The sequence below is a fragment of the Stigmatopora argus genome, chromosome 14 (genome assembly GCF_051989625.1).
Source record: "Stigmatopora argus isolate UIUO_Sarg chromosome 14, RoL_Sarg_1.0, whole genome shotgun sequence".
NCBI classification, from domain to species: domain Eukaryota; kingdom Metazoa; phylum Chordata; class Actinopteri; order Syngnathiformes; family Syngnathidae; genus Stigmatopora; species Stigmatopora argus.
Window position 1 is genome coordinate 13,453,763 of NC_135400.1, and position 21,377 is coordinate 13,475,139.

The window sequence follows — 21,377 nt, forward strand, 5'->3', positions numbered from 1 at the left end:
CGCTGTTCAAAATGTAATTATAAGCAATCTGATGCCGTTTTGAGAGTATACAGCATAATCGGTTAGTATTGTCATCATTTAATATAGCCATTGGCATTATGTTTCACTCAGTGGCTTCTTGCCAATTTCTCAATCTCAAGTATTCGTGATGACTAACGTATTCTAAGTGAACATTGCGGTCTTTTTTAATTGTCTCAAAATCCACAGCATGGAAAAATGATTCCAAAGTATGCTTGATAACACGTGGGTGTGTCTTGATGAATTTATCATCTGTCACGGTTTTGAATGTTGCCAGTTGACAATGCAACAAAACATTACAAATGAACACGTATTATCACAGTGTAATCATTTCTTAATTGTAAGACAATTGGTACGACCTGTCGATGTTGATTCGTCAATTTTGTTCCATGTTACAGGACATCTTTTGTCGCAAAATGGCTGAACTTTCCGCCTTGTCCTCATCGCCACCGGCCGACCCCCACACAACTCCCTCTGGCCCTTCGCCCTCGCCCGTGGCGCCTAAATCGTCCCTTTGCAATGACGTCCATTTCAGCGGAATCACACCCACTTCGCCGTTGACGCCTCCACCGCCGACGATTCCTGCCGAGACTCCCGTGGGCAACAATCATACAGCGGCCCCTCAGAAAGAGGAAGCGGCCGAGCCTGGTTCTCTCGTGGAAGCAAATATGCCGCAACCAGAATCCCCTTCTCCTGATCTCACCCCAGGTCCTAACCTGTACCCCAGCGTCCACGTCACCCAAAATCCTCCTGCTGCAGCCAATATTACTGTGGCGCCCTCCGTAATACCTCCTGTACCCCCCGTGGAGAGCAAACGTCGGCAAGCTCCCAAAAGTCCTCCACCGCCCGTGTCTCCCAAGCCGCAGAGTCCCATTAAAGCAGCACCATTCAGCATCCCACCTCCCCAGACGGGGGACCCCAGTCCCACGGTGGCACTCATCCAGGATCCGGCTTCCCACCTCACCACTCCTTCAAAAGTGGGGCAAGCCAGCCCTACAGTGTCAACCCCCATAGCCACAGTACCACTCAAACAGGAACCTGGCTCCAACCTCACCCCCTTTCCAACAGCGGGGCAAAGCAGCCCCACGGCATCACACCCCACGGTGCCACTCATCCAACAACCCGAAACCGACCTCACCCTTCCTCCAAGGGCGGGCCAACCCAGCCCCACGGCATCAAACCCCAGCCCCACAGTGCCACTCATCCAACAACCCGAAACCGACCTCAGCCCTCCTCCAAGGGCAGGCCAACCCAGTCCCACGGCGTCACACCCCAACCCCACGGTGCCACTCATCCAACAACCCGAAACCGACCTCACCCCTCCTCCCAGGGCAGCCCAACCCAGTCCCACGGCGTCACACCCCAACCCCACGGTGCCACTCATCCAAGAACCTGAAACCAACTTCACCCCTCCTCCAAGGGCGGGCCAACCCAGCCCCACGGTGCCACTCATCCAACAACCCGAAACCAACGTCACCCCTCCTCCACGGGCAGGCCAACCCAGCCCCACAGTGCCCATTATCCAAGAGCCCAGCCTCCCCCCGCCCGGTGCCCAACGGCCGGCCCCCGACACTCTCAGCTACCTGGAGTCTGCCAGCATGATGTCCGGGACACTGGAGTCACTGTCCGGCCTCGGGGACGACGCCAGCTCGTTCGGCTCCGACTCCGAGATCAACGGCTTGGCGGTGAGGCGCACCGACAAATACGGCTTCCTGGCCGGCAATCAATTCAGCGACGCGAGGTCAGTCGTTTTCCAACATTATCATAAATTCGATTAAACAGCAGTGCTTCTCAAATAATTTATTTAGATCTGCCATTGTAACATTTTTGTATGGTTCATTACCGCAGTGACAAAGAAGTGGGAGTGGAGGTGTCCCGTCAGAGGGAAGTGAAATGGCTTGAAATGTTCAACCACTGGGACAAGTGGATTAAACATCGTTTCCAGAAGGTACATCACATACTGCTTAACAGCCATGAAAACACTTCAAGCAGAAAATTGTTGATAACGCTACGTTTGTCGCGTGACAGGTCAAAATCCGTTGCCGGAAAGGGATCCCGTCGTCGCTGCGCTCCAAAGCCTGGCAGCTGTTGTCCAACAGCCAGGAACTGCTGGACACCAACCCTGGCAAATTTGAGGTATAATGCTATAAAAACTCAATTTTAAAAATCTTTTTTTCATGAGAGACCCCAGGGGAGACTGTTTTTCTAGTGTATTACTAAGAATGACCTGTCGATAGAATCATTAAGACTGCATAGTAGAAATAGAATTTCAGTTCAATTGGATTGGACATGTTTCACACTCAATGAGTTCACTCAATCCAAACAACAGAAAAATCACTTTCTAATGACTTTGACCAGACCATAAGGAAGGAAAAAGCACAAATTGTACTCCTTCCTCTAGTGGGTGGATGCATTTTGTTCAGGTCTTCACCAACATTTAACATTACAAATTTGTTAGTGTGGAGTGTGGACATTTTGTTGGAAAAGTGACGCCAATGGCTTGGACTGGAATAGTTCACATAACATAAAAACAAATCATTTCAAATAAGTGAGTGAAGCCAAAAGTTTTCTTGGTCAGGTCAGTACTTGTTTCTTGTGTTGCGGCTCAATTATATCCGCCCCACTGACCACTGGTGGTAAATTAACTGTAAAATTAAAGTGTACCGCATGCCGGAAGTGACTGCTCAAAGTGCAAACTGAATGTATGAGAAGAGGAAAAAAAATGGTTCCACCAGGTTGGCCCTCCGTATTGACGTAATGGCAATCTGGCAAAGTGAAGTTGCGGCCAAGGTGTCTGCGGGGTGCCGGAAACCATAAGCCTCTTAAGACGCCACCTAATCCCGCCTGAGTCGTCTCGCTACTCGAGGGAGGAGGCCTTCCTTTGTGCTACTCACTTCCTGTTGTTCTCACATTTCACTCACGTTCAATACTTGTGCTCATAAGTGACTAAGAGATTTGGTCCCGCCCCCTAGGAACTGGAAAGGGAACCGGGAGAGGCCAAGTGGTTGGACATCATCGAGAAGGATCTCCACAGGCAGTTTCCCTTCCATGAGATGTTTGCCGCACGTGGTGGCCACGGGTCAGAATCAAATCCCATTTTTTTTGTGGTTTTTGCATGTGTACTCAAAGTTCCTTTCATACTGTACATCAGTTTTCACACTAGCACTCTTACTTTGAATGACTAGAAACATAATGGCAGTTGTGTCTGGTGCTATGGGTCCACAGGCAACAGGATCTGTACCGCATCTTGAAGGCGTACACCATCTATCGGCCGGACGAAGGCTACTGCCAGGCACAGGCTCCCGTGGCTGCCGTGCTCCTGATGCACATGCCCGCTGAGGTAAGCATTAGCCATTCGTTAGGTTATTTTTTAATGACATTTTAGAGTTGTGGACTTTAGTAGATGACAATATGATGTTATATTTAGTCTTTGAATAACAAAGAATTTCAAAGTCTACTATGAATCTAGAATTGGGCGATATGGCCTAAAACATAGTGTCAAAGTGGCGGCCCGGGGGCCAAATCTGGCCCGCCACATTATTTTGTGCGGCCCGAGAAAGTAAATCATGAGTGCCGACTTTCTGTTTTAGGATCAAATTCAAATGAAGATTATAGATGTATATTATATTTTCTATTTTTCCCCTTTTAAAATCAATAATTGAGATTTTTTTTAATCCAATCTTCTTTTTTTTTTAGTTCAAAAAGTATTTTGTCAAATCTGAAAATAAATATATAAAATATTTTCTATTTTAAAACATTTTGTTTTGAAAAACAAATGATTAAAAGACAATTTCCCTTACTAAGGAAAAAAAAAAGCTCAAACAAACATTGTTTCACATCTAGACAAACTGAATATTTAGGGCTTTTGATTAAGTTCTTTTAATCCGTTTAAAAAAAAAAAGTAAGTATTATATCAAAAATGGCACTTTTAAGGGTGCAGCTCATACGCAGGGCGGCTTATTTGCGAGAAAATACATTAAATTTCAAATATCACAATGTTCCTGTGCTTCTTTGCACCAAAACAAAGGAAAAACGTGATATTTTGGTTATTCATAGCTAAGTGTGCTATAATTTTAATGGTCCGGCCCGCGAAGTCTACCCAGGGGTCGTATGTGGCCCGCGATGTGAAACAAGTTTGACACCCCTGGCCTAAAATAGTTTTTTATTTATTTAAAAAAATACAAAAACAGTAACACTTGTGTGCTTTTTCCATCCCCAGCAAGCCTTCTGGTGCCTGGTGCAGATATGCGAGAAGTACCTTCCGGGATACTACAGCGCCGGCTTGGTAAATCCACTGAATATCTCAACAGTGCACTTTGTCCCTTTTTTTTGCTGACTCATGTCTTATTGCCCCACTCGCCGCTCCAGGAAGCCATCCAGCTGGACGGCGAGATATTTTTCTCCCTGCTGCGGCGCTCGTGTCCCATGGCCTACAGACATCTGAAGAAGTTCAAGATCGACCCCATTCTCTACATGACAGAATGGTTCATGTGCATCTTCTCACGCACGCTGCCGTGGGCCTGCGTGCTGCGCGTGTGGGACATGTTCTTCTGCGAAGGTGCCAAATACCAGTCAGCTTTTCAGAAATCATTTTCTAGTCCACAAGTCGTGATGATGGTTGACTAGGTGGATTTTTTTTAATGGTGTTTTTGTCTCACTAGGGGTGAAGATAGTGTTCCGCGTCGGCCTGGTGCTGCTCAAGCAGATGCTGGGCTCGGTGGATAAACTGCGGGAGGTGCAGGGCATGTATGAGACCATGGAGCGGCTGAGGGGCATCTCACCGGAAACCATTAGAGAGGACAACTTGGTCCAGGAGGTGTGATAGTCCTTGACTCGCTGTTTTTCTTGACTCCAACTGAGACGCCGCTGTGCAAACATAGCATGAAAACACTTTCTTGAGCGGGGGAGACTTTTTGCACCGGTGAATCGTAATATAACATAAACAAATTTAAATGAACTTGGATTAAGTTGCAGACACACTCAAAAATAAGTTTAATCTAACCTTACACTAAACTTAATTCTAATTTTGTTTTAAATTTTTATACTTTCTCCTGGCCCGGGTTGGCTGTTTGCCCCGCCTCCACCCTCACAGCCAATGAGAAGTAATATATACCTCGTATTAGCGATCGCTCGGGCATTCGCGCTGAGTGACGGGAAAAAAACACTGAAAAAATTGCAACGCTCCGCCCAGTGCTCGTAGACATCTGTTATACACGAAAGAGATGCGTTAAAAAGGAGGTGAGCTACAATGATAAAGAGCCTCTCATGTCTTGGCCACCTGGCTTTCTCGTATCTCGAAATTTTTCTCGTATCTAGAGATAATTATTTGCTCGAAATGTGCTCAGTTGTTTATCAAAAGAGAATCTGTTGTCACATTAATGTACAGATTAGGGGTGCGGCTTTAATCGTGAAGCATTAGGTGTATTACAGTGGATTTTGAAATGTAAACTAAAAGAGCCAAGAGCAAAGTTCATTATATCTGGACATGATGAAAAACCCAGCTCATTGAGAAACATGATACAATTTGTTCCTATATTTTCTGATCCAGATATTTTGACCCTCACATAGTGCGCTACAATGATAAACAGCCTCTCATGTTTTTGGCCACCTGGCTTTCTCGTATCGTGAAATTTTTCTCGTATCTAGAGATAATTATTTGCTCGAAATTTTACTCGTATCTCAAAATGCTCGTATGTAGGGGTGCTCATATGTAGAGGTACCACTGAAAACAGGAATTGGACGTTTTTAGAGATGCTCACTAGGCGGGGTAGGAACTATTTGCGTATCCTATGTTTGAGCTCGAAAATAACTTTTTAGTGTTTTAAGGAAAATATGAAAACATCACTAAAGCTTTTTTTCCCTCTGTCTTCATCTCACAACCTTCTCTTGGTTCTTCAGGTAATCCTCCTCCAGGTGACCGAGGCTCTGATCGAGCGTGAATGCACCGTCCAAGTGAGGAAATGGCGCGAGTCCCGCGGGGAGCTGACTCACCAATCAGGCCGCCGCCTGCACGGTACCCGAGCCATTTACGAGCAGAAACGCCGGGCGTCCGCCATCAGCTCGGGCGGCAGCTTCTCCTTCCTGGCCAGCTCCGTCCCCCCGCCGGGACCGCTGCGGGCTTCGTCCTCCCTGCTCTCGCTGCCGGGCTTCCGCAAGTCCAGGACGCCGTTTCACTCGAACGCCAAGAAGGGCTCCTTCTCGGGGCCCTCCTTTTCCGACGGCGGACGGCCCCAGTCCCCCCCGGCCGCCCAGAAGCCGCCGATTCCTCCCGGGGCGGCGCAGAGGGCGCTGCAAGTCCAGAGCCCCCTGGTGGGGGCCGGACCGCGAGGCGGTCAAAGCGCGCAGGCGCCCGACGCGATGACCCCCGCCCCGAGGATCGTCTCGGAGCAGATCACGCCGGTCATCCCCTCGCCCACGGCCAACAACGCCCCCCTTTTACCCGGCGGCGACATCGGCGCGAAGGGGGCGCCGGATTCCCCGCCGGCCACACCGCCCCCCGTGGAGGAGGACGGGCGCAGGAAGAAAAAGAGCAAGGAGGACAAGAAGAAAGAGCGCGAGGACGAGAAAAAGAGGCTGAAGGAGAAGAAGGAGAAGGACAAGGCGGAAAAGGAGAGACTGAAGAAGGACAAAGAGCGTCTGGAGAAAGAAAAGAAGAAGGCGGGGAAGAAGAAAGATAAAGTGGGCGCGGCACCGGGGCCCGACCACGACAAAAACGGGGCGGCAAGGGATTCCGCCTCGTTGGAGCGCGGAATGAAAAAGGAGGCCCAGTGAGAAATGACAATTTGGATTCTCCCAAGAGACGCCATTTTGGATCAAAACGCTCCAATCTGAGTCTTTTTTTTCAGCATTTTCACAACACATCCAAAAAACTTGAAGCACCCCGCATTTTGTGGTTTCCCAGAGACCGGGAAGACTTGAAAAGCCACACGGACTGAAAAGTTTTCACCGTTTTCCGCAAGCACATCAAGTGTTCCGTTACGACTACTGCGACAGTAAGTTGAAAAAGACTTCAGCGACGACGCTATTAAGACAAAAATCGGACTTTTGTTTTTTTTAAACAAACGAGGATGTGAGATCATGTTCACAAGGTGGCGCCACCCCCATTCGATTACGCCCATAATATTTGGAACACGAGAAACCGCAAAAGATGTAAATAGTAAGAGAAATGAAAGCCCCGCCTCCACAGGCGTTTGATTGGGTTTTGATCATCGCGCCGAGTCACCAACGGGAAAACTTGAGGTCCGTACCCAAGCTATTTATTGGATGTTGTGGTGCGTGCCTTCATAGTGTAGCATAATGGCAGCGGGCCCCCTGCTGGGTGTAGGGAGTACTCCAACTACGTGGCGGTGCTTTTGCCTGCTTTTAGTTAACGAAAACAAGCGAGTGGGACTTTTAAAAAGAAATCCAATCTAACGTTATTAAGTTTAAGACACTTGAAGTAGACATTTAATCAGTGCATTCATTGTTAATGGCTAGTGTTGGATGTGCACTAAAGATGGATTAGGGACACACGATTATGAAAAACAACTTTTTGTCAAACAAAAATACTTTTTTTTTAAAAATTAATTGATTTATTCTTGTAATGTTTTCCCCCTCCCTCTGACAATATTAATAATGACAAAATTTCATGTAAATGTCAACCTAAAACGATTTTATTCAATATTATTATTTTGTTTGTGTGTCCCTCATCCAACGAGTATTACTCCAAAACCGCTAATATCTGTTTAATTTATCAAAATATTGGAATGTAATCCGAAGACGATGAAGGAAAATTATTGCACTTCTAGTATTGAAAAAGAAGAAAAAAAATCGTTTGCTGTTACGCTTGTTAACAAAGCAGGCTGTTGACCTTTTTTTATTTTTATTTTTATTTTTAAAGAACCCATTTGAGCGTGTGGTGCCCGGTGTGCCCATGTAGCATTAACCGCTCACCTTTTGATGTATTTATGTACAAATTGGTTAATTTAATCAAATATAGAATATAATGATTATTAACATTATTGTTATTATTTTTCTATGAGAGTAATTGGACGCCTGATTGACTGGACGCTTGTTGCACCTCGTTATTCCGCGTCGTGTTCCGGAAAAGTTTGGGAGTGAAGCTAAATATTAACTTTCTGCCTCATGTGTTGTAACTATGGACTGTTTAGCTGTTGCCGTGGCAACGTCCCATCAAGCGACACAGACTCCTCCATTCTCCTCCCCTTGTTGTCTTGTCGTCTTCGTGGTGAAAGATTTTCGGGTATACGGCGTGTTCGCCCACGTCAAAACACTCCCAAACGCGCGTAGCGTCGATCTGAACGTCTCTATGCAAAAATATAACTGGACGCCAATTTTGCAATATGTCGCCACGGTTACCTGGCGCAGACTCAAAAGAAGTCCTTTGTGCATTTCTGGTAGGGAAAACATTGCTCGTGTTCTACCAAAATAGATTCACAAGGTTGATGTTTGTCTTTTTTTTAAGTGTATTTTTGAGTTTACAAGTCTCCCTATCGCTCGGGTGGAGTTAATTGATATTATAGCTAATTGAATTCATTCCCTAACATCGACAAGTGATGTGTTTCCTTGATAATGATCACGGTGATGACATTTGTGATGAGTAATAAACCGTAATATATTAAATTATCCTTGCGTTCTTTTTATTTTATTTAATATTGTAACTTTTTTTCCATGTTTTCTCGCTCATTCTCTTAGGGGATTTTCCCCAATTGATTGTAGGGTTGTGTATGTACGTATTGGGTTTGTCGTGCAGTTACATAATAGGCCACTGGGTGTCGCCAAACACGTATTGTCAGATTCCCCGTTAGTTTTTTAAGTGCGTTTGTAAAAAGACTGCAGACATCTTCATATTCAGAATCCCTGCATATGAAACCCCCTCCAGAAAAAAGATCCACTGAACACAGACACTCTTGTACAAAAGGAAAGAGGTTTTATTCACAGTTTGTCCCTTTTTATTCAGTACAGAGGAAAGGCGAAATGAATTGGGGCGTTGCGGAGCAATTTTACAAAGAACGAGGAGGCCGTCGACTACGCCGCCGAGAGCAGAGGTGAAAACATCGCCGAAGATTTGAATGTTTTCTTTCGTTGACGTCCCTCCTCCCCTCTTTACGTGTCATCCCCTCCCCACCCCAGAGCCCCTCTTCGCAATGGGAATGAGGGCGGCCCCAGGTCGTCTCAACAGGACGCGTGGAAAGAAGATGGCCGGCGTATGCCAATGATGACGTGGCATTTTATCGAAAAGCGTCCCCCAGTCCCCGGTAAGCCCACACATACGTCCCGTGAAACCCCGCGATAGAAAAGGGGAGATGGGGCGAGAGGGGGTGACCCCACGGGTACACACGGAGGGAGGGGAAGCAGGCGGGGGGGAGAAGGAAGGAGAAGGTAGGCAGGAAAAAGCGAAGGGATTTGTCGTCTTTCTTCCCGTCGGTCTTCTTACTCTTCTTTCTCCTCTCCGTGTGTGATGACGTAGCAGATGTTCTTGTAGTCAACGTTGCCCGCGACGTCGGGGGGGAAGGCGGCCCACATGTTCTTGATCTGAGGGCGGCGGCAAGAAGATAGTTATAGGACAGTCCTCATTTTGGTGTAGCACCTTTTGAGGACCAATCATCGAGTAGAAATAGACTGTTTTACCTCCTCCTTGGAGAACCTGTCACACTGGGTGGTCAGGAGCTCCTCCAAGCTGAGGGCATAAAAGGACAAAGATGAGCATTCAATGGTGGTCATCTCCGTTTAAACCATTGGAAGGTCAAACTCACAACTGCTTCTTGATGGATCCGGTACCCTCGGGGTCCAGGACCTTGAAGGCGCTGAGGATGACGTCCTCGGGGTCAGCGCCTGTGAAAAGAATTTAGTGTCAATCAAGGTGGAATTCCAAGTCATCTAGGAATCAAATTCCTAAAATTATTATTATTTTTAATTGAAAATAATAAGCTACCCTTCAGCTTCTCGCCGAACATGGTGAGGAAGACGGTGAAGTTGATGGGGCCACTGGCCTCCTTGATCATGGCCTCCAGCTCTTCGTTCTTCACATTCAGCTGGCCTGAAACCAGGATAAAAGATGGCCTTGTAGTCAGTCATAAATACCCAGAATTGCCCCACAGTTTTTGTTCAAATATCAGTTGCTGCCAGGAGGTATAACCAATGTTATTTGTCAGCCTCTCTATGGTGTGGTCCATTTTATCTTAGCGTTAAGCTAGCAGTGTTATTTCTAAATCAAGTCTTTTGGTTGTTTTAACAACTTTTTTTTCACGTGCCTTTATGTTGTTGGTGTTGATTTTTATGAACTGCCTTTTAACTTTTGTGTTTAAGGGCTTGCTAAATAAGTTTTGTTAAAACATTTTTTTTTAAACCTTACCCAAAGAGGCCAGAACGTCCCTGAGATCATCTTTGCTGATGATGCCGTCTCTGTTCTGGTCGATGATTGTGAAGGCCTGCCAGAAGAAAAAAATGGATTAAGACGTGAAGGACGCCCAAGCAAAATTGCCTCCTCCATTTACAAGGTAAAACTTTCTATATCCTTGTCAATAAGAGTTTCCCCTTACTGAGCAAAGTCCTTGCAGTACAGTCGTCGCATTCCTAAGAGCGCCCGCGCCGGCTTTCCTTACGGTTAAATTGGGACGGCGCGGAGCAGCTGCGTGATTACTCCCCTCGGCTGAAACTTAAGATCTTTGATTTGGATCTTGGTTTCCCGCAAGATGGCCTCATGATTAAAGATAGCCGTGTATGCGACGGCCCTTATCTGGGGAGGATTTATGTTGCGGCGTTGAGGGGTGGTGTGTAATTCGAGGATTGGGGGGGACAGCTGGATGCCGGAGGTCAAGGGTCAGTTAAACGTGAAGGAGGCGTCGGATATTTTAGTTGGGTTCAAACGATGTGAGTGAGTGGTTTGCTGGTGTTTAGGAGGTGCAGGCGTGGAGGAAGTCAAGTGCAAGTGGGTCCAACAAGCCGTTGAATTTTTTTTTGGGGGGTGCTGGGGTCTCACCTCTTTGTACTCCTGAATCTGACTCTGCTCAAACATGGAGAAGACGTTGGAGGAGCCGCCATCTCCGGCTGCCTGCCTCCTCTTGGCCTTCTTGGGTGCCTGCCAGGCAAATTCAGGGGAAAAGTTACGTCGTTACTGTCTTTAACAAACAATTCTTCCGAGTATTTGCTTTGTTTCACTTACTTTTGCTTACATGCACACTTTCTAACTTCTTTAATACTTAGTCGCTCACTTTCATGCTCAGCCACAATCTCACTTAGGTCACTTTTTCCAGTCAAGTATACTTTTTAGCAATTGCCTTTCCCCAATAGCATTTTTTTGCTGTTTACATTCTTATGGTGTTGTTAGGCTGGCTCTCACTTGAATTAAAAAATTCAGCCAAACACAAATATAAATGCTGAGCAAACTTTTAATGCTACACCCAACTTGCCTATCTAATTTCAGACTTATTTACTTTTTTACTCTTAGGCTTTTGCTTGCTTGACCAACTGACCGTCTTTTACTTCTTCCTTTTACTTTTAAATAATGACTTACTTTAACATAATACTACATTCTCCCTTCATTTTTACATGCACCGCCTTGTTTGCCAAGGAACAATTATTCTATACTTTGTTTCTTTTTCCCAACTTCCACATAAAGTAGCTTTTTACCGTACTTTTGCATACCTCAATAATGAACAATCTACTTTGCCAAGTTGTGATCAAATTCCATTTCTTAACTCCCTACCTATAATTTACTTTCTCATGCTAACTCAGACTAATTCAATTACGGTCCTAATCCCCATTAGTCCGCCACAATACGGTCACATTAATGACATATTTTGCGTCCTCAAAGGGGGGGTCTTGTTCCCAGGTAAGCGACAACAAGGAAAAAAACCAAATAATTCCAGAATGCGGGCCGAAGCCAGCGAGTCCACGTCGGCTGAGCAGCTACTCACCATCTCGAGATGCTGAGAGCAGAGGTTTGGGACGATGAAGAAAGAGAGGAGAGGGTGAAACCGCGTTAGTCCTTTGCCCCCGGGGGGCTTATATAGCCCCTGGCCCCCTCGTCTAACTTTAGCCACAGCCTCAAGTTTGGATGGGGGATAAAAAAGAGCGCGGGAGGGGAGGATGCTTAGCGACGAGCGGATGGCAATAGCCGATGAGACAGAACGGCGGCCGCGCCGTATCCGCTTACAGGAGGGCCGAAATAGCCGCGGCGAGTCTTGGAATTAAATTGGAGGGACCCGGGAGCGGGTCCTCCGCCCCACGTGGACTAATAAGGACATTGAGGACACGGATGCTCCGAGGACCGGAGGTCCGAGCACTCCCATTCTCGCTCCTTGTGTTGCACGCCGACGGTGGAGGCCTTTATTTTTGGCCACTGGCGAGGAGATCGTGGCGAATGTGCCATCCGAGCTGCCTTGACCGTGTATGTGCACGGCTCCCGGGTCTCTTGACGGGATCGTGTCGCATTCAATGACGATCGGCAAATTATTGGACGGTAGTATGTACTTCTTTAATGAAGTTACACTGAAAAGGAAATGGTCCGTTATTGGTTTCAATGATGAAAAATAACAGGATTAAATCGAACGAAAAGTAGTTTACAGTATTTTCTTAATGGTTGTCCGTCTTTTCGTGCCCTGCGATTGGCTGGAAACTGATTCAGGGTCAGCTGGGATAGGCTCCAGCACCCCCCGCGACTCTTGTGAGGATAAGCGGTACAGAGAATGAAGGAGTTCAATTCATTTTGAGCCACGAGGAGGCAATATAACATAAAGCGGAAAAGAGTTATCACTTGTTTTGGTGACTCGATAATAATCACCATTTTTTTGCTGAGGATAAAGAATATGCGCGTGATTATCGCCTGTCTATAAGGGGTGCACCACCATTTGTGTTCAGACAGTGGGTTGTAAGAAAGGTACTAATCTATAGCGTTTTCTATTTTGTTTGTTAGCATTAAGCTAGCGGTAGCTCTTAAGCCAAACTGATTTGGTTATTTTACATACAAAACGTATCTCATTCCTGTTTAATTTGAAAGAAGTGAATGCCTGTCCGGTCTGCCGCTAAGGGCTAATATTGCTAATTTGTCGAAATATTGTCTGTCTGTCTAACGTATCTATCATTATAAAATTTATGACCCTTTATCGGCGTGTGAAAATGAACGACAATGTGTCAGATACATGAACACACCGTTAAAGATTTGACTTTGCTGCCGGCCATTTTTTTGCACCTGTTTGCCAATCTGGACCACCGCCACTTTTGAACCCCCCCCTCAGTCTCAGGCCCCTCCCCTAGCCGAAACATAAGGGGATTACTCGGCATGTCGCTGGTGACGGCAGCAGACGTTCGCGGGGAAAGGGGGACAGCTGGGGGTGACCAAAATAGCAAAATAAAGACCCCGAGGGGGGTGGGGAGCTCCAACCCTCACAAAACGTTTGCCCGCCCGTGTTTGTGTTTTTGCGTCCAAATTTACCCATCCTTAATCCGCTCTCATTTCATTAATAAACCAAACGTGGCCGGGAGCTATTATTGACTGTTTATGTTTCCGCTGATCTTTTCTCACCTGCTGTGCTCGTTCGTAAGCACTTACCGTCGAAGAGCGTTTATTTATCGTACGGCGTCGCGTCCTTGTCCTTAGCCTCCCCTGACCCTGTCTCGGTTGACCTTTGACCCTGGCCATAGGAAACTGTCCCCACCTTGTCGGGCGATTGATTTGCGACGATACACTAAGATTTGCTCATTATAGAACTTTAGTTCTTTACGCTGCTGAAGCATAGGCTATGCAAAGTGTGGCTGGGGGGCCCGTTGCTGGCCACTGGCTCATGTTTGGCTGGGCCCACATAGCAGAGGAACAGAAGATGTCCCAAAAAAAAGCATTGAAGACATAGTAGTAGTAGTATAGTAGTGTCCATGTTCATCAGAGTAAGTCTGCTATTTTGGTTTGAAACAGGCAGCAGCCATCTTAGATTATGATGGCTGGGAATATAACAATAAACGGTCTCCTTTTACTGACCTTGCTCACCCGGCACATCATACTTGTGATGACACACGTGTGCATGTTGCCATATGCAAGCTGACGCCAGCTTTTGGCATGCGTCTGCCAAAATTTGATTGGCATTCCTGCCTGCCTGTCTAGCTGTGTATAGTATATATAATCAAAGCCTTAAAATATAGCCATAAAGCAATAGAATATAGATATAAAGTCATATTGTTGCCACTGTAAGTTGAGTTTGGGCCGCCAATACACTATATCTAACTTGATATGGATCCTGAACTTGTTATTTATTTGTTTTGATCTCTTGCAATGTGTACTTCCTAAATACGTATTTCACTTGAGTTGAGTAGATAGTCTCTGGCGCCCTCTGTTGGTTAAAAAATAGACGACCCCTGTTTTTTTTTGCTGTGGCTAATCCTTTGATACAACAAACAATAATTACAGGAAATTGAATATAAGAAATAAAATGAGGAGAATTAGAATGCAATGTTATTAGATAATTAAATTTATCATCCTAGATACATGTTTATGTTTTTTTTTCAAATTCCACCTGCCTATGACCTACCATTAACACTATTATGTCAAATCAAAAGCCTCTATTGTCATCATACATAGCTGCGTATAACAAAATTGGGGATTTTAGCATGGCCTCTGAGATCCAAGATGGCGCCACGCACGGGTGCAGTGGCTCTTTGCTCTCCAGTTTGGTGTTTTGTTTTCTCAGTCTTATCGTTATTATGTGACCTAAACTTAATTTTTTATATACTAGATACCACGGCAAGTTCTTATTTCTCAGTTCCTCTTAAAGAGTCATTTAATTTTCACCCAGATCGACGAGATCTCGCACGATCATTTCCGGAGGTTGTCGTCTCGCCAGCCACTCTTCGCGGGCCTTCTTGACCTCTTGGCCGAAATACTCGTGCAGCTTACAGAATCCATCCCGCGGATCGGAACCCACCAGGGGCCACTCGGCGTACAATGGGGGTGTCGGCCCATTCAAGGGGGTCACCTGAGTGTTCCACCTCTGCCACGGCTTCCGTGATTTTTGGACGCCTACGCCTGATACGAATACATACGAAAACGGTGATGGTCCAAAGTTTAACGTGCTGGGGGGCGACTGACCAGAACCCTGATCCTGCTTTACCACTGCAAAAAAAAAACGACAAATGGGCTCATTAGAATTTGTATTTATTTTTAATTGTAACCAGCAAATTGCAGTTATGGGATTTTGCTACCTTGGTACTGCATTTGCAGGTCTCGTAGGAGCAGCGAGAGATAGCAGTGGCTGGCCGACAACAAAGTCCGCACCCAGCTTTCCAGCGTGTCCTCGTCCCCCGCCGCAAAGCGGTAGCTTTTCGCCTGAGGGCACTTGAAGACCAAACAGAAGCAGAAGCGTCCGTCCGCGTCGACTCTTCGCACCGCGCACCCTTCCAAAACGATGACACCCAATAAGTGACGGTCCCCGGGCCGCTCCTGGTAGAAGAGCAGGTTGGCTTTCAAGACGAACCAGCGCCGATGGTAAGAGTCGTTTATCTGTTTCTGCAAGAATTACGGGAGTGTTTGGCTGCGCGTTTATCTTAATATCATGTGTTAGGTTGGGAACCTTTTTGTAGAGATAGCCTTCTTTGTCAACCGGTGATGTGCAGGATTGGTAACGAGTCAAAATCTTCTTGTGCAGCTTCATAATAAACCTGAATGGAAGAGAACATCCTTTGGTTTTGATAGGATACAATGACAATGACATAAGTGACTCACTCACCTCTGCCAATGCTGAATCGCTCACCATCCAACTTTCTTCTCATAGCTCTTTGTTTTTTAACATTTCAATATATTTTCTTGTCTCTCCTCTTCTTCTTCCCGCGTAGGCTGAGACATGGGCAATCTAAAAATGTTTGAATCTCAAAGTTTCAGGTTACTTCCTGAGAGTGCAGGACCTCGAGGGCGAGTGCTGAAATATAAATAACTCGACCCACTTCTTTGTAACAGAAACCAGACACATTGTGTTCGCCGCGGTGTCACAGATGCTCTCGCGGAGTCATCGCCCAGCAATAAAGCATCACCTGGAAGCGGTGCAAAACAGTCCGGTGGTTAAGTGGTTAGTGCGTCTGCCTCGCAGTTCTGGGGTCGAGGGTTTGATCCCTCAGTGTTTAATAACAATGAACAACAACCATGTAGACGTTACCTTGCTTGCCTTTCTTGTTTTTTGGTTTATTGCTTCTTTTTTTGTTTGCTGATCCGTTTTATCTAACAGGAACATTTCAGTAAAGCACAAGATGACTCATAATGTTTTTATTTGTCACATAGACGAAAAATATTTTTATTTCTTCCACCCTTTGTAACACTAAACAAAATAAATTTTGCGCAAAAATTCGCCCTCCGTACACCTGGTGTCGCTGTGCATTTGGGAAAGCTTAACGTCTGCATAGAGGAAGAAGAACAGGCCAAAGACGAACGTCGTTTAAATTGTTATCAGGTTACATTTCGTAGCTTTTGTGGTTTTACACAACTATTTAAAACTCCAAAGCGACTAAAAGACGTCTGTATTTTACTCATTAGTCGAACAAGGCTTGAGCTTAACGCCAATAAGCTCACAATACTTTATGTTTGTGCATGTGCTACTTGCTGCTGCGAGCTAACATGTTAGCAACCGCGCTAACGTGATTGTTGTGCCATCATCCACGCACTTTTCCCCCTTACACCACTACTCTTCTGTTTTGGGGAATAAAAGGGTTGTTTTCCCAAGCATCAAAATGTCTAAAAGGAAAGTCACGTTTGCGGATGGTGACGGTGGAAACATGGATCTGGACGACGAGATTCCAGAGAAAAAGGTCCACTTGTTTTCTTTTTGTGTTTGTAAACAGATTAGAATTATAATAATTGCATTTGATTCTATTTCAAAATGATCATTTTGCAATATTCAGTTGGCTGTAGGGGTGTATTTGTTTTATTTAAGGAATGTTTTTCATCATTAATATTTGAATGAAAAAATAAATATGAATTTATGTGTGTACTTTTAGCCGACCAATGAGGTGGCGAGTGGCCCAGGGTCAAGGTTCAAGGGAAAGCATTCTCTCGACAGTGACGAGGAGGACGAAGGGGAGGAAACCCAGAATAGCAAATACGACATTTTGGCCAGCGACGACGTGGACGGTTAGTCTTTCGTGTTGCCTGCTAACTGCGGGATCGCCAATTGTTTGCTCCATCAGTCTAAGTGTCGCTTCCCAGGCCAAGAGAACGCCACCATCGACTACGATGAGGGTGTTTCCATCACGCCCTTCAACCTGGAGGAGGAGATGCAGGAGGGACACTTTGACTCGGAAGGCAACTATTTTATCAAAAAGGAAGAGTTGATCCGAGATAACTGGCTCGACAACATCGACTGGGTAACTGTTTCAAGGAGCCTTTTTTTCCACTCTCATCGTGCTGCCATGATACTATAATATTATAATTCGCCTTATTTTTCAGGTGAGAATCAAAGAGCAACCATTCAAACAAAAGAAGAAAGGACTCGGCGCCAAACGCAAGCGCAGGGTAGGCGATGAAGACGAGGCAGAGGAGGAGAAGAAGCGAGAGGAGCAACGGGAAAACAAGGAAGGCGGCGAAGACGAGGACGGGGAAGAAGAGGAGGCCGAACCCGCCGAGGACCCCTTGGCCTCGCTCACGCAGCAGCAGCTGACAGAAGCCCTGCTGGAACTCTTGTTGCCGGGGGAGACGGTCACGGCGGCGCTGCGGCGGCTGGGGGGCCTCGGCGGTCGCAAGAGAGGGAAACTGCGAGACGGCGGCCAGCAGGCAGTGGAGAACCAGCGCGACACGGAGAAGCTGGACCGCCTCACGTCCATCGCCGACCGGCTGGTGGCGTCGGGCATGTACGGCATCTACCAGCAAAGCAAAGAGAAGCTGGCCTACACGCTCAAGAGCGCCAGCGGCAAGCCACCCGCTAAGAAGAAGCAGGGAGAAGAGGGGGACAAAGACGAGCTGGACATGTTCGGAGAGGAGTTTGACGAGAAGCACGCCACCGGAGACCAAGAGAAGGACGATGAGGACAAAAGAGGTTTGATGCTCGCTCGCTTGGGTCGGCGAGGTCGTGTGTGCGTGACCCTCTTATTTAATCTCCTCTCGTCTCGGCAGTGACTGAGGAAGTCATGTGGGAGTACAGATGGGAGAACGAGGACAAGTCGGAGGTCTACGGACCGTTCACCAGTCAGCAGATGCAGGTAGACGCAGCATAACAATGCCAATAGTACCTCTACATACAAATTTATTTCACTCCAGGACCTGGTTTGTATGTTGAGACAGATTTCCCCATAAGAATACATTATAATTGGATTAATGCTGCACTACTACTAGTATACTACTGATAAAATGCTGCTGGTAATTGCAAATGAAAATGACACAGCAAAACAAAATAGAAGCGTTTAAATTGTCACCTTTTTTATATTTATATTAACCCTATGACGACAATGAAACATGGTTATTTGCTCACCTTTCTCATATGCTATGGCACTGGTTTTGTGGTCAGGACTGGGTGGACGAAGGCTACTTCAGCAGTGGTGTTTACTGCAGACGCTTGGACCAGGAAGGATCGCAATTCTACAACTCCAAGCGACTAGACTTCGAGCTCTACACGTGATCGCAAACAGGCACCCGACAATAGTGGGTCTTTTCTTGTTTTCCCACTGTTTTTAAATAAATCCCATATATACTGTATTGTTGTGTATTTCTTGAACATAATTCATGCATTAGCTTGGCCATCCATTTTGCAGAATAAAACATTTTTTTGTTTATATACGTGGTCATTTTTTTTCTCACAATATCACTAATGCATTTATATATGTATGAGTATATGTACAAACATTACTATATTTATCACTGCTACAAATTACACTATTTATTTACGAAAATACACGTATTCAATACGAGTCACATCCAAATGTTAATTGGTCACCCTGCACCGAAGCATGTATCAAGAACTCCTATTGGCTCGACGCAAGTGGCGCTTTCCGGCCGACCTACAAGCTCGACTCGGATTGGCCGAAACGTGTGTGTTGTTTATTAAAAAAAAGAAAAAGATTTGATTCGCTGTAGTCGCTGGTCACCCTCCGGTGCGTCTTGTTTACGATGAGGTTTTAAGCCTTGTCCGCCGTGGTCGCGCTCGACATTTTTGGTAAGATTTTGTTTCATTTTAAATGCAAGTCTATTGGGCAATCTGTGCAAATCGTAAAAGGTGTTGTGGTTCCTCGTCACGGAGTAAACATACATACATACCGACCGCTCCCGGATGCAGCTATTCTCTGGTCGAGATCGTAATGTAATCGAAAAAATGCATTTCTGACTAAACCCAAATACGGGTCTGTTTCAAGTGTATACCGGATTTTATTTCCCTTTCCACGCTGAACTAAGCAAGACCTCAAAGGCTCGCTTCGACCTTCAAAGTTTCGATTTGACACGGGGTCCATTCCAGCAAATAGACGGGTCTCTTCTATTAGCGACGCGCCGCAGATTCGTTATGTAAACAATATTGGGTGTTTAAATTAGAGATAACCAATACCACAACATATACAATTTGGCAAAGGTATGCGAAGACTGGTCTATTGTTGCATTTATGTCTGAACATTCGTGATTCACGATTCACAACTGGAAAAGCAAATGGGTCAACAGACACACAGCAGCACTTGAATAACATGGAAAAATAATCCTGAATATTTGCTAGTTTAGTCACCATTATTCATAATAATCGTCAGTCTCAATCAAAACATATGGAGAAAATGTTATCACCATATTTGGGCGATCTATAACCATCCCCAACCATACAATGACGTCACAAACACACTGCAGACATATGTTAGAGATTCTCTAGAACACACCAGCATTCCCTTTTTTGTATTTTAAATTCAAAGGTAAACAGTTCAAGTCCGAGAGCCATTTGAAATCGTACAATAATAAGTGGTGAAATGTCAGAAGTTGGCTAAAACACAAATATAATTGACATTCTGGAATGATAAAAAATATCCAGACTTTAACCTAATGAAGATGATTTGACATGAAGTCTTTTGTTGTTTGCAGTGGAGCAAGAGTGATCCAGGCCATGTTGACCTTCCCCCCCGACTTGCTCCCCCACCTTGTTATCCCGATGGATGGCGATGCAATGCCCCCTCACCCTTTTTGTAGTGCACCCCCCCACAGTGAGCCTCCACCTCCACTACCTTCTCTCCTCCCCCTCCCCTCCATCACTCCCAGGTATAGTCGCTCCTCACGACATCCCTTCCTTTTTGTCTTGTTGCTTTTATTTGTGAGGAGAATGTTAAAAAAAAAATCTTCTCCCTGTCGAGTCACGACCGAGCCAGCGTTTATATTGTTCTTATCCACGTGAGCAAATTCATTCTAGCCTCGCTGCGGTAAAGTGTAAAAAATACATTCTTATCAGATGTCTACAGATAAGGGCGCAATGAACAACTTTCTACAACAATGCATGAAATATACTCCTTTGCTACACTTGTCAATGCGACCAAATGAGAACACTTTCGGCTCTCTAACTCTGAATCTTCCCCTGCAGAGCGAAAGATGGAACTTCAGTCCCCCGGAAGAGAGGTCGGGTCCGAACAGTTGTACCTCAGGTGGAGCAAAAGGTGGCGACGCCGTCCACGAACAAGCCGTCTTCCTTCAGGACACAGAGTCACAACATGGTGCTGCACCAAATGCTTTTTTTCTGTATGACGTGTGATGAATATAGTAATTAACATGCTTTCTTTTTTTTAGGTGCGATTCTCACAGGCCAAGCAGCCGAGAGTTGAATGCCCAAATGAAGCTGACAAGCACAAGGAGGTCAGCTTTAGCTTTTCTTCTTTTTAAACTGCTTTTACATTTTTGTTGTCATTTGACGGCTAAGCCTGTCAATGTGGCTGACCCGTACAGTGTAGTTGGATGTGGGGGTGTAATCCTCCTTTACGGTCTGCTGCATCCCATCAGGACCAATCATTGAACGCTTTTTTGTGTTTGACCCACTAATGACAATTTTAATTTAGCCTTATGAAAACAATGGAAACGTTTTGTTTTCAAATTATTGCCATTGATGATAATAGAGGTCTTTTCATTCTTCTATCGTGAATTTAAGTGAGTTTGCCATGGGTAGATGGCCAGTAATTTTTTTAACGGATTTTCCATTGAGACCAAATGAACCGCGTGTTCTAGGCAACAAAATATTTTTTTAATCAGGTGACTGCGTATCCATTTTGCAGGATGGCTGTGATCTCGCCCCCACCCAAAATGCGTAAGTGCCGTCAGAGGTTAGTTAGCTCGCCAGCTTCTCTGCTGTGCTTCATGTCTCCTATTTTTTTCCAGAGAGAAGGACTTTGCAGAGGAGCAAGACGAGCGTCCTCTGGATTCGTCGGACCCGACGCCGACC

At 45.6% G+C, this 21,377-nt stretch overlaps 5 protein-coding genes across 5 annotated transcripts; 3 read left to right on the plus strand and 2 right to left on the minus strand.

The window, feature by feature from the left end:
• Positions 1–421: 421 nt before the first annotated feature.
• tbc1d10b (TBC1 domain family, member 10b) lies at positions 422–8,643 on the plus strand. The gene is made up of 9 exons (XM_077619430.1): positions 422–1,759; positions 1,867–1,966; positions 2,047–2,154; positions 2,991–3,097; positions 3,244–3,358; positions 4,238–4,303; positions 4,387–4,576; positions 4,680–4,834; positions 5,917–8,643. Exons 1-9 carry the CDS (start codon positions 435–437, stop codon positions 6,787–6,789), a joined length of 3,039 nt encoding a protein of 1,012 aa, XP_077475556.1. The 5' UTR covers positions 422–434; the 3' UTR covers positions 6,790–8,643.
• Positions 8,644–8,925: 282 nt separating this feature from the next.
• mylpfa (myosin light chain, phosphorylatable, fast skeletal muscle a) lies at positions 8,926–12,018 on the minus strand. Its single transcript, XM_077618850.1, has 7 exons — positions 11,937–12,018; positions 11,000–11,098; positions 10,373–10,448; positions 9,953–10,057; positions 9,774–9,852; positions 9,649–9,697; positions 8,926–9,552 (listed from the first exon to the last, which is right to left on the minus strand). Exons 1-7 carry the CDS (start codon positions 11,937–11,939, stop codon positions 9,451–9,453), a joined length of 513 nt encoding a protein of 170 aa, XP_077474976.1. The 5' UTR covers positions 11,940–12,018; the 3' UTR covers positions 8,926–9,450.
• Positions 12,019–14,542: 2,524 nt separating this feature from the next.
• Positions 14,543–15,659, minus strand: pheta2 (PH domain containing endocytic trafficking adaptor 2). The gene is made up of 3 exons (XM_077618851.1): positions 15,579–15,659; positions 15,211–15,514; positions 14,543–15,121 (listed from the first exon to the last, which is right to left on the minus strand). The coding sequence occupies exons 1-3, from the start codon at positions 15,657–15,659 to the stop codon at positions 14,790–14,792; spliced, it is 717 nt and encodes a 238-aa protein (XP_077474977.1). The 3' UTR covers positions 14,543–14,789.
• A 455-nt stretch (positions 15,660–16,114) lies between these two features.
• cd2bp2 (CD2 (cytoplasmic tail) binding protein 2) lies at positions 16,115–18,682 on the plus strand. Its single transcript, XM_077618849.1, has 6 exons — positions 16,115–16,803; positions 16,993–17,125; positions 17,201–17,358; positions 17,441–18,026; positions 18,104–18,189; positions 18,495–18,682. Exons 1-6 carry the CDS (start codon positions 16,726–16,728, stop codon positions 18,603–18,605), a joined length of 1,152 nt encoding a protein of 383 aa, XP_077474975.1. The 5' UTR covers positions 16,115–16,725; the 3' UTR covers positions 18,606–18,682.
• A 308-nt stretch (positions 18,683–18,990) lies between these two features.
• LOC144088665 (uncharacterized) lies at positions 18,991–21,286 on the plus strand. Its single transcript, XM_077619192.1, has 5 exons — positions 18,991–19,139; positions 20,039–20,212; positions 20,529–20,658; positions 20,732–20,797; positions 21,211–21,286. The coding sequence occupies exons 2-5, from the start codon at positions 20,061–20,063 to the stop codon at positions 21,244–21,246; spliced, it is 384 nt and encodes a 127-aa protein (XP_077475318.1). The 5' UTR covers positions 18,991–19,139; positions 20,039–20,060; the 3' UTR covers positions 21,247–21,286.
• The last annotated feature ends 91 nt before the right edge of the window (positions 21,287–21,377 follow it).

What these genes read in the sequence shown, in the direction of transcription:
- pheta2 (XM_077618851.1), bottom strand. Translation starts at nt 15,659, where the DNA reads ATGAAGCTGCACAAGAAGATTTTGACTCGTTACCAATCCTGCACATCA. An exon ending in AAGGCTATCTCTACAAAAAG is followed by an intron (nt 15,515 to 15,578) that starts GTTCCCAACCTA and finishes TAATTCTTGCAG; the next exon opens with AAACAGATAAACGACTCTTA. An exon ending in CCTGCAAATGCAGTACCAAG is followed by an intron (nt 15,122 to 15,210) that starts GTAGCAAAATCC and finishes TTTTTTTTGCAG; the next exon opens with TGGTAAAGCAGGATCAGGGT.
- cd2bp2 (XM_077618849.1), top strand. Translation starts at nt 16,726, where the DNA reads ATGTCTAAAAGGAAAGTCACGTTTGCGGATGGTGACGGTGGAAACATG. An exon ending in ACGAGATTCCAGAGAAAAAG is followed by an intron (nt 16,804 to 16,992) that starts GTCCACTTGTTT and finishes GTGTACTTTTAG; the next exon opens with CCGACCAATGAGGTGGCGAG. An exon ending in GGCCAGCGACGACGTGGACG is followed by an intron (nt 17,126 to 17,200) that starts GTTAGTCTTTCG and finishes GTCGCTTCCCAG; the next exon opens with GCCAAGAGAACGCCACCATC.
- LOC144088665 (XM_077619192.1), top strand. Translation starts at nt 20,061, where the DNA reads ATGTTGACCTTCCCCCCCGACTTGCTCCCCCACCTTGTTATCCCGATG. An exon ending in CTCCCCTCCATCACTCCCAG is followed by an intron (nt 20,213 to 20,528) that starts GTATAGTCGCTC and finishes CTTCCCCTGCAG; the next exon opens with AGCGAAAGATGGAACTTCAG. An exon ending in GGACACAGAGTCACAACATG is followed by an intron (nt 20,659 to 20,731) that starts GTGCTGCACCAA and finishes TCTTTTTTTTAG; the next exon opens with GTGCGATTCTCACAGGCCAA.
- tbc1d10b (XM_077619430.1), top strand. Translation starts at nt 435, where the DNA reads ATGGCTGAACTTTCCGCCTTGTCCTCATCGCCACCGGCCGACCCCCAC. An exon ending in AATCAATTCAGCGACGCGAG is followed by an intron (nt 1,760 to 1,866) that starts GTCAGTCGTTTT and finishes TCATTACCGCAG; the next exon opens with TGACAAAGAAGTGGGAGTGG. An exon ending in GGACATGTTCTTCTGCGAAG is followed by an intron (nt 4,577 to 4,679) that starts GTGCCAAATACC and finishes TTGTCTCACTAG; the next exon opens with GGGTGAAGATAGTGTTCCGC.
- mylpfa (XM_077618850.1), bottom strand. An exon ending in GTTCGGCGAGAAGCTGAAGG is followed by an intron (nt 9,853 to 9,952) that starts GTAGCTTATTAT and finishes TTCTTTTCACAG; the next exon opens with GCGCTGACCCCGAGGACGTC. An exon ending in GGATCCATCAAGAAGCAGTT is followed by an intron (nt 9,698 to 9,773) that starts GTGAGTTTGACC and finishes TTATGCCCTCAG; the next exon opens with CTTGGAGGAGCTCCTGACCA.